The sequence below is a fragment of the Malania oleifera genome, chromosome 7 (genome assembly GCF_029873635.1).
Source record: "Malania oleifera isolate guangnan ecotype guangnan chromosome 7, ASM2987363v1, whole genome shotgun sequence".
NCBI classification, from domain to species: Eukaryota; Viridiplantae; Streptophyta; class Magnoliopsida; order Santalales; family Ximeniaceae; genus Malania; species Malania oleifera.
In genome coordinates this window covers 24,455,683-24,466,458 of record NC_080423.1, presented here as the reverse complement: position 1 = coordinate 24,466,458, position 10,776 = coordinate 24,455,683, and the positions used below count along the sequence as shown (strand labels likewise).

The following is a 10,776-nucleotide window of genomic DNA, read 5'->3' as shown; positions in this document are numbered from 1 at the left end:
ATTTGGGCAAGAGTCGGCCACCAACCTCACTAACCAGCCCACCATTGTTGATTATTTTGTTCTAGAATTTGCTATAAATAGATGCGCGCGTGTGTGTGTGTAATGTAGTGTGGTGGAGTGAGGGTGAATAACGAGTGAGAAGAGAGAGTTTGTGTATCTTGAATGTCTCTATATTATTTTTTCAGATTGAAATTAATTGAATACAATTCCTTACTGAGTTTCAATCATAACTAGTAATTGAGTGAGTGCTCTCCACTCTTCAATTAAAGACCCAATACTTACTCAATTATTACCCATTTCTATGAAATAACTTGACTCATTTATAACCCTATTTATTTAAATATGACTCAAATTATTTACAAATTTATTTGAAAAGAAAAAAAAAATTTATATTTTTTTAATATGCTCAAATAATTCATATACCACAAATTTACTCATTTAATTAAAAAAAAAGATATTTTTTTAGGATTAAACATTTATCAGCATTGAGAAAATTGGTTTTTGGTTTTTGGTTTTAGTTTGATTTCATGGATTATAATATTTGATTAATGGAATTAATCAATTTCTATATGATTAACCGAATTAATCAATTTATACTAACACATAATATATATATATATATATATATATATGTTAAGAGTTATAAGCTCAATTGACTTACAGTCATAAAGGTTATTATCTCATTTCCCTCTTAAATTTTTGCTAATTAGTTCCTCTTATATTCTCACTGGTTGGCTTTGTGAAATTTGGGCCTTTTCTAGCTTACAAGTTTATCTTTAGTTTAGTATATTTACATATGTTATGGTTAAATTAGTTAACTGAATTGGCAAATCAAATTTTGGCTGATTAAAATTTGGTGTGCACTTCAATTAATTTAATGGAAATTGTTTTATCAAAAGTTAAAATTAATTCTTCACCAAATCTGATTAACTGATTGAGTTAATCATATCAGCTGAATGCTTATCAAATTCGATTAATTCATCAAATTAACCATACACTAACATTAGCTTCACTTGCCTATAATTGATACTTACTGTGTGAGTTGTTAACTAATTAATTCATCTTAAAAAAAGAAATCATAACTCTCAACTCAAAGTTTTTGAGCAGTTGTTCCCAAACTTTGAGTGTGATATCTTCAAATTGCACAAATTATTTCTTGATCGATATTTTCCCTAAAATATATATATTTACGTAAAAAACTAGAACATTGATTAATATTGTGTATATTATGTCCAAAGCTCTCCTAGTGCATATTTTTTTTTTTTAAAATAAATTATTTCCTAATGTAAGAAATTGAATAGTAAAAGGGAAATGAGCAAACAGATTAAATAGAAGAAGGGTGGAAGAAAACATGCTTGAACTTCATAATCAATACAATTCGTCATTGGTTGTGCTAGACTTCTTTTGTCTATGGCATGGGGTCTCCATTGGTATTGTGTTTTGACATCTCATAGGATTAAATGTGGGATCTGACTTGGTTATTGCTGAAATTTCAAATTTGAGAAAGCTAAAAGCCCTTTTAGTTGTGAGAAACAATTTTCATTTGTCATTTTAAGTTTTTCAAAATATTACAAAAAAAATTAGTTAATAATTTTATTTTAAAAATACTTGTATGATATAAATGAACAATAATAAAAAGTTTTCACATCATTTTCTTATGGGAATAACTTTATTTTTATTTTTAATTATTTAAATAATTACAAAAATTTCATCTTATTTTCTAAATTTTCAAACTTATATAAAGAAATTGAAAAATATTTACTATTATTATTATTATTATTATTATTATTATTATTATTATTATTATTATTATTCAAGATTTTTATCACTTATTTTGTGTATGGGAGTATAGATTTGAATTTCGCACTTTGACTTGTGTGAATTATATACAAGTTTCTTTAATTTAAAATTTACACAAATCCAATTCAAGCTTCAAAAAATATGATCCCAATATCACCTTATATAAATTTTAGAAAATTAACAGGCAATTTTTTTTTTTTTTTTTGTAATTATTTTGAAATCTTTTGAATACGAAGCTTGGAAATTTAAAAAAATAAGCTAAACTTTTATAATTCTTTAATATATATATATATATATATATTTCACCACTAAATGTGCATTATTAGTTTCCCTCATTTATTTATAGTAATAACAAAGAACTTAAGTGCTAAAAACAGAGTTTATATATTTATATATATACACAAATTAATTTTATGCATTACAATTTAATTGATCACTCATTTAAAAAATTTAATGAGTGCTAATGCATTAAAGAGATGTATTATTTTTGCTCATTTAATTTTTAAGAATCACTTTTTCATGATCTAAAATTTAAGAATGTATCTTATAATACACACACACACACACACACACATACATATATATATATATATATATATATATATATATAGATCAGTTAATGAGTATGAGTTATAATTGATATTAAAGAAATTTCTATTTTTCAATTATAGGGCAGATATTTAACAATTGATACATATAATAATCATTGAATAAGTTAATATTACCACCTTTAATTTATTTCGTTGAATATTATCCAGTTTGACTCATGCTCGTTTTCCAGGTGCCGCTTCCTCAGTGTACGTGTATGATACGAAAAATTAGATCACGCACTAGTTAATTCAAACAACGCAAAAATAGTCATTCACATTTTTTTTATTTGGTCCTTCTCCACGTCCGCTCAGTCACCGACGCCATGCATAGGTACCTATGGCTGAGAAATTCCCAAAACATGAAAGATGTGCCAACATTAATTAATTATAATTCCAAGCCGCACCATATCGAACCATGCATATCATAAGGATATAAATAGGAATCCCCCCCTCCTCCCCCTTGCAACACAACCTACATCTCCACACTTCTTCCTCCTTCCTTCACCTTATTAAATTAACTTTGTAGCAAAATGGCCGCCGCTGCACCCACCACCTCTTCCTCCACAGCCATGACGACACTGCTTCTCACGACACTATTCTTTGCTCTCCCCCTATTAATCAAAATTCGACTAAAAGCCCGCCAGTTCCGTGACAAAGCCAAGCAACTCCAGTTGGTACTCCCCCCCGGACCAGCCCCTTGGCCTCTTGTGGGCAATCTCCCTCAAATGCTCACCAGCAAACCCACATTCCGCTGGCTGCTCCACCTCATGAATCAACTCAACACCAACATCGCATGCATTCGCCTCGGCAACGTCCACGTGATCCCGATTTCGTGTCCAAAGATTGGCCTGGAAATACTGAAGAAACAAGATGCTGTTTTTGCATCTAGGCCGCTTTCCATGGCATCCTGTACTGTCAGCGGGGGCTACTTGACAACCGCTCTCGTACCCTTCGGCCAGCAATGGAAGAAAATGAGGAGAGTGCTGACTTCAGAAATTATTTGCCCTGCGAGACACACATGGCTGCATGACAAGAGAGCTGAGGAGGCTGACAATCTCCTCAAGTACGTTTTCAACCAGTGCAAAAGCTCTCGGAGCGTAGTCAACGTTAGAACTGCGGGCCGACATTACTGCGGGAATGTGATTAGAAAGCTGATGTTCAGCAAGAGATACTTCGGAGTTGGAAGGGAAGACGGAGGTCCCGGTGTCGAAGAAGAAGAGCACGTTGAGGCTATCTTCACCGCGCTCGGTTGCCTCTTCTCCTTTTGTTTATCTGACTATTTTCCATTCTTAACTGGGCTTGACTTGGATGGCCGCGAAAAGACTGTGAAGGAAGCAGATAGGATTATTAAGAAACATCATGACCCCATAATAGATGAAAGGATTCAACAATGGAGGCAGCCGAACCGTAACGATGATAATATTGCAGGGAAGGAGCCCCAAGACCTGCTTGATATTCTTATTACCCTCAAGGATGCCAACAAGGAGCCGTTGTTGACAATAGAAGAGATCAAGGCACAAACTGTTGTAAGACTCATCTTTACCTTTATTTAGGGGTGACAAAACGAACGGGTCGAATTTAAACGAATCATAAATGGGTGGGGGTTAAATGGCTTTGGGTTTGGATTGACCTATTTATTAGAGGGTGACTAACTTATAAAACCAAACATGTCCATTTATAAATGGGTCATTAACGGGTACCCATTAAGAGCCTATTTAAAAATATAATTTATTTATTTTTAAATTTATAAAACATTTCATATAAAGTAATTTGATTTCTTTAAAAATTTTTTTTTATTTATTAATATCTTCATAAAAAAAATTAAAACATAAAAAATAGTACATATTTTTTATTAATATTATATATATATATATATATATATATATATCAAATTAAACAGGTCACCCAGATGGTACCCAACCCAAGCCTGCCTACCTCGTTTATTAAACAGGTCAGGTTCGGGTTGACCCGTTTATAAACAAGTCACATATACAAAACCCAAACCCGATTTAAATGGACGGGTCACGGATTAGCTATCAGGTTCTGATCCTTTTTGTCACCCCTATCTTTACTATATATTTAATGCATGAGAATGGAATAAAATCCTACAAGTGATCATAGAATCAAATTTATCATTTGATTTCATCACACTCTTTATTTAAAGCTTCATTTCCTTCTTTTCTATTTCCCATTCCATTCTAGAAACTAACATCCCATTAATTCCAAATCTCATATACAAAAACCCTTGTAAGAATTTCTTGGATCCTTATTACTATAGTCATGCATTAAAAATCATATTTATGTCTAAAAGGTTAAAATTATTTTTATTTTCCCCTAACAGCCAAAACTCTCTCTTGATCCCTCTCTTGTTTTGTTTTGTATTTGTCATTTTTAAGGATTAAACTGGCGCACTCTGTACAATTCAATTATAGAAAATAACATATATTTAGTTCTTTCCTTTTTCCTAGAAAAAAGTGATGAATTAATAAATTTTCAATATCTTACGTAACTAAATGATAATTTTTATATCAATAATTGTTAAGAAACGTATAATCTTAATACAAACAATTTGAATGAAACCATACACATATAAACTCTCATCTTCAACGAGATTTTTCATGATGTATATATGGAATGAGGACCCAAAAATCCCACATGAGTAGAGAAAATATCTTGAATATAAGGTCAGGCTCATTCCACTCATGCCATGTTCCTTTTAGAGATAAGATTGTGAAGGCAACCATTAACAAAACTTTTATCTTTACTAACATGAGATCGATATATGTATGAAGTAAGTAATTAATTAATTAAGTTAATCAATCCATGCATGCATTGATACAGGAGATAATGATGGCTGCAGTAGATAATCCATCAAATGCCGTGGAATGGGCTATAGCAGAGATGATAAATCAACCCAAACTGCTGCAAAAGGCAACGGAGGAAATAGACAGGGTGGTCGGGAAGGAGCGGCTGGTCCAAGAATCTGACATCCCTCGTCTAAATTATGTTAAGGCATGCGCCAGAGAAGCCTTCCGCCTCCACCCAATCGCCCCCTTCAACGTCCCCCACGTAGCCATGTCCGACACCACTGTGGACGGCGGCTACTTCATCCCCAAGGGCAGCCACCTTCTCCTGAGTCGTATCGGCCTGGGCCGAAATCCTAAGGTCTGGTGCGACCCGCTCCGGTTCGACCCAGACCGCCACCTGACTGGCGACAGCTCAGAGGCAGTGGTGCTCACGGAGCCGGATCTGCGTTTCATCTCCTTCAGCACCGGCAGGCGTGGCTGCGTCGCCGCCACGCTCGGCACTGCCATGACTGTGATGCTCTTCGCTAGGCTCATTCAGGGGTTCAGTTGGAGCCTACCGCCTAACGTTTTCGGCATCGAGCTGGCCGAGGCGGAAAACGACCTTTTCATGGCTACACCACTAGTTGCGCGTGCGACTCCTCGATTGCCCCTTCATCTGTACCCCACCAATTGACTTATATAACCCAACCAACTTTCCATTTATTTAAGTTTTTATTTATGCAAAGTAGGCACGTTTTAGGATTTTACTAGATTTCAAAAACCCAATAATCAATGTATTGCCGAGAATTAATATATTGTCTTCAATATGTTTGTAAGCGAAACGCGAGACTTAGAATGAAATAATATAGCACCTCCTCCTGTACTGTGAATTCAGTAAATAAGTTTGGAACTATTTAAATGTTGGCTTTCATCAACAAGAAAAGTCGATGCTACAAGAGTCAAACTTTTAATCTCTGCAACTCTCTATTGGGAACTACGGAGGGAAAGAAGCTCAAGGATATTCAATGACAAATTCATTGCACCCTCCATTGTCATCCAAAATGCTCCGAGTAATCTGTTACAGTGGAACCCATTAGACTTCAGCTTCTATACTATGAAATGAAGAATTCTCTAATCTTATGTACAACCATTGACGTGTAAGTGATTGCATATACGATCACTCTAAGTGACACTATCTACTATCTGTAATTGTTCTGATTTTCTTAACTTGTTTTACAAAATAACACATTAAACCTACTTATTAAAATGCCCAATTTAATCATATTGAAATCTGAAAGTCAAAATTAAAATATTTTTTTTTACTTTAAAAATTAATCATCCAGTTAATAAAATCCAAAAGCATTTAAAAAAAAATAGCAGAATAAATTTCATTTTTAAGATAACCAAAAATGACTGCTATAGTTATGATCTATGTGAAGAGTTTTCTTTTTTCTTCGTAAAATGAAAATGAGAAAAATACATAAATAAATCATCATATTCAAAGTAAAAAGGAATTTTATTTTCAAAAATTTTTACTTAAAAGAAATACTTTCACTCTCACACATATCCAAATTTAGAATTAGAAAATTGTTGAGCAAATTAATGTGCAGCGAAAAACCTAGATCGCGAAATGCAGCAACTAACGATGAACAATATGAAAGACACAATCACACATAGATAATAATGAAAGTAAATAAACAATGACATAAGAATTAACATGGTTCAGCAATGTGTCTACGTCCACAAGAGTAAGCGGCGGCTGAAATTCACTATTTGTAAAAATCAGGGTTACAACATTGTATATATGTTAACCCTACACGTAAAAAGGGATTAGGACGTTCCCCAAATACCTCTGTATCAAACTCCAGAGGATTTGCATCCAAATCCCTAACCTATTGATTTTTCCAATTCAAAATTCAAAACTAGCGCTGAACTCGATAGTTTCTTATTGAACTAAAATTGTCGATGGTTTCAGACAATATAGTCAACGGTTTCAGGTAAAACATTGACAGTTTCTTCCTGAGGGTTAACCGTTGATGTAACTGTCGCCTGTTTCTTCCTACAACCTAGCTTCCTTGTTTTTTCTCAGCATGTTTTCCCTATGCATGTGTTCCACTTAATATGAGCCACATACTCCAACAATCTCCACTTTGGCGAATATTCATCCCTTAGGAGAAATACGAAAACATACCCCGCAACTCCACCTGGGACAATAGATTGGGACGCCTCCCATCTAGTAACTGGAGATGTTGATCAAATCCAAGCAATGCTTGAACTTATCCTTGGTAATAGGCTTTGTCAACATATCTGCTACATTCTCAGAAGTGTGAACTTTCTGAACCAGTAGTTCATGAGAAGTAACCAATTCACTGATCCTGTGAAACCTCACATCTATATATGCTTGGTCCTCACATGATACATTTGGTTCTTTGCTAAAAAAAAGACAGTGACTATCACAATGCAGCTAAACACCACTTTGCTGAATACCACTACGAAAAAAGGGTTTTTAGTGATGAAATCATTAGTGATGGAGATAAAATTCGCCATTATTAGTGAGCCATTAGTGACAAAAATAAAATTTGTCACTAATACTCAACGTATTAGTGACGTTTTTTTAATGTTTTTTTGGTGATGAAAGTGAAATCATCACTAATACTTTCGCCACTAAAAGGAGATTTCCCGCTCAAACTATTATAGGAAAAATATTAACAACGATTTTTTGGGTAATAGTGACAAAAATTTTCGTCATTAATATTGGACTATTAGTGAAGGTTGTGATCCGTTACATAAAAATCTTACCTACAACCCTTATTTCCCCTTCACACTAAAATACTAAATCTCCCACCCCCCTCCACTTCGTGCTGAAATCCCAAACCCTTATCCTGCATGATAGAACCCTCCTCCCTCTTCCCTATCCTCCCTACATGATCAAAGCCTGCCACCAGATGCACCTCCAGGATACCGCTGGACGCACCACCGCCACTAACCACCGCCGCATGCGAGAAGGTGTGCCTCCTCCTCATCCTCCCCCTCCCCTCATCCTCTTCTTCTTCTTCTTCTTCTTCTTCTTCTTCTTCTTCTTCTTCTATTAGTGTATTTGTGTGTATGTGTGTGTGTGTAATGACCTGAGTAATAATGGTATTTAAATAATAAAGAGGGAGGGAAATGGAATAAGTAACTGAAGGAGTCAACAGTTTCAGATAAAACATTGACAGTTTCTTCCTAAGCCTAAACATTGCAGGGAAGCCCAAGACCTACTTGATATTCTTATTACCCTCAAGGATGCTAACAAGGAGTTGTTGTTGACAATAGAAGAGATCAAGGCACAAACTTTTGTAAGACTATCTCTACTTTAACTTAGGGGTCGAATTTGAATAGGTCATAAATGGATAGGGATTAAAGGGATTTGGGTCCAGATTGACCTGTTTATTAACGAGTGACTAATATATGAAACAAAACCTACCCGTTAAATAAATAGGTTCTCGTTAAGAACTCGTTTAAAAATATAATTTATTTATTTTAAAATTTTTAAAACATTTTATATAAAGTGACATAATTTCTTTTAAAAAAGCAACATTTTTTATTTTATTTATTAATATCTTAACAAAAAATAAATAAAATGTAAAAAAATATTACATCTCTTCAATTAATATTTTTTAATAAAATACACACACACACACATAAAATTAAATGGGTCACCCAACGAGTAGCCAACCTAAACTTGCCTAGCCCGTTTATTAAATAGGTCGTGTTCGAGTTGACCCGTTTATAAACGGGTCACCTTATGCTAAACCTAAATCCAATTTAAACAGGCAGGTCATGGGCTACCCATTAGGTTTCGACCCATTTTGTCACCCCTACATTTACTGTATGTTTGATACATGAGAATGGAATGCAATCCCGCTAGTGACCATAGAATGAAATTTATCACTTGATTTCATCATACTCTATTTAAATTTTCATTTATTTCTTTTCTATCCCATTCCATTATGCAAACCTGCATGCCATTAATTTCTTCTCCTTTTAACAAATGATAAAGAAAAGAAAGAAAGAAAAAATACTACAATCAAATTAAATTGCTTTATTAATAAGACTTATCTGTAATTCACGATATATATATATATATATATATATATATTATATTGGTGGAATTTTTTAATTCCACATGAGTTGAGAAAAACTCTTGAATATAAGTTCAGGCTCATCCCACTCATGCCTTCTTCGTTTTAGAGATAAGATTGTACGTGAAGGCAACCATTAACAAAACTTCTCTCTTTACTAACATGAGATCGATGTATGTATAAAGTAATTAATTAATTAATTAAGTTAATCAATCCTGCATTGATACAGGAGATCATGATAGTTGCAGTAGATAATCCATCAAATGCCGTGGAATGGGCTATGGCAGAGATGATAAATCAACCCAAACTGCTGCAAAAGGCAACGGAGGAAATAGACAGGGTGGTCGGGAAGGAGCGGCTGGTTCAAGAATCTGACATCCCTCGCCTCAATTATGTTAAGGCATGCGCCAGAGAAGCCTTCCGCCTCCACCCAATCACCCCCTTCAACGTCCCCCACGTAGCCATGTCCGACACCACCGTGGGCGGCGGCTACTTCATCCCCAAGGGCAGCCACCTTCTCCTGAGTCGTATTGCCTGGGCGGAAACCCTAATTTTTGGTCCAATCCGCTCCGATTCGACCTAGACCGCCACCTGACCGGCGACAGCTCTGAGGCGGTGGTGCTCACGGAGCCCGATCTGCGTTTCATCTCCTTCAGCACCGGCAGGCGTGGGTGCGTCGCCGCAACGCTCGGCATGGCAATGACCATGATGCTCTTCGCTAGGCTCATTAAGGGGCTCAGTTGGAGCCTGCCGCCCAACGTTTCCGGCATCGAGCTGGCCGAGGCGGAAAACGACCTTTTCATGGCTACACCACTAGTTGCGCGTGCGACTCCTCGATTGCCTCTTCATCTGTACCTTGGAGTTTTTTCACGTTTTATTATTAAATATAAATAAAATATAAAATAACACTCTAATTGGGAAAAATTTTTCCAAAATAATGCTCGCGTAATCTCGCAACTTCATGCCGCGAGATTTAAACTCATGGGCCGCTCAGCGTTCGACGCGTGGCAACGAGAGAAACAGCGGGCAGGTGACGCGTGGTGATGCTGGACCAAATCTCACAGCTCGAAGTTGCGAGATTTAATGAGGGCGTCCAACTGGAACGTGACGCGTGGCGCAAATCTCGCAGGACCAAGCTGCGAGATTTGTGCCTGAAATCCATCCGCGTTGTAACACGTGGTAAACACATTCCCTTTTAATAAATTTAATCATAACTTTCCCTTATAAATATAATTTAAAGTTAAATTTAAATTTAAACTTAAATTTAAATTTTTAAATTTTAAATATATAATTTAAAAAAAATATTTACATAAAAGAAATTATTGATTATAAATAAGTATTTTGTCATAAAAATTTGGATAAAATCCAAAAAAAAAATTTCAAAATATGATTCTAACCCCTGAATTTTAAAAAAAATACTAAAAAATTTCTTATAATTTAATTTTATTGACGGAATGAATATTTTGTTAGTTAACTATT

The 10,776-nt window shown here is 35.0% G+C and overlaps 1 protein-coding gene and 1 pseudogene across 1 annotated transcript; both read left to right on the top strand.

The window, feature by feature from the left end:
- The first annotated feature begins 2,920 nt into the window (after positions 1–2,920).
- On the top strand, positions 2,921–5,870 carry LOC131160786 (tyrosine N-monooxygenase-like). The gene is made up of 2 exons (XM_058116670.1): positions 2,921–3,916; positions 5,232–5,870. Exons 1-2 carry the CDS (start codon positions 2,921–2,923, stop codon positions 5,868–5,870), a joined length of 1,635 nt encoding a protein of 544 aa, XP_057972653.1.
- Positions 5,871–7,141: 1,271 nt separating this feature from the next.
- LOC131160785 (tyrosine N-monooxygenase-like) lies at positions 7,142–10,191 on the top strand (annotated as a pseudogene).
- Positions 10,192–10,776: the final 585 nt, after the last annotated feature.

Excerpts from the sequence above, each read along its gene's own strand:
- LOC131160786 (XM_058116670.1), top strand. The coding sequence starts at position 2,921 with ATGGCCGCCGCTGCACCCACCACCTCTTCCTCCACAGCCATGACGACA. Across the intron at positions 3,917-5,231 it reads AGATCAAGGCACAAACTGTT|GAGATAATGATGGCTGCAGT; the intron begins GTAAGACTCATC and ends GCATTGATACAG.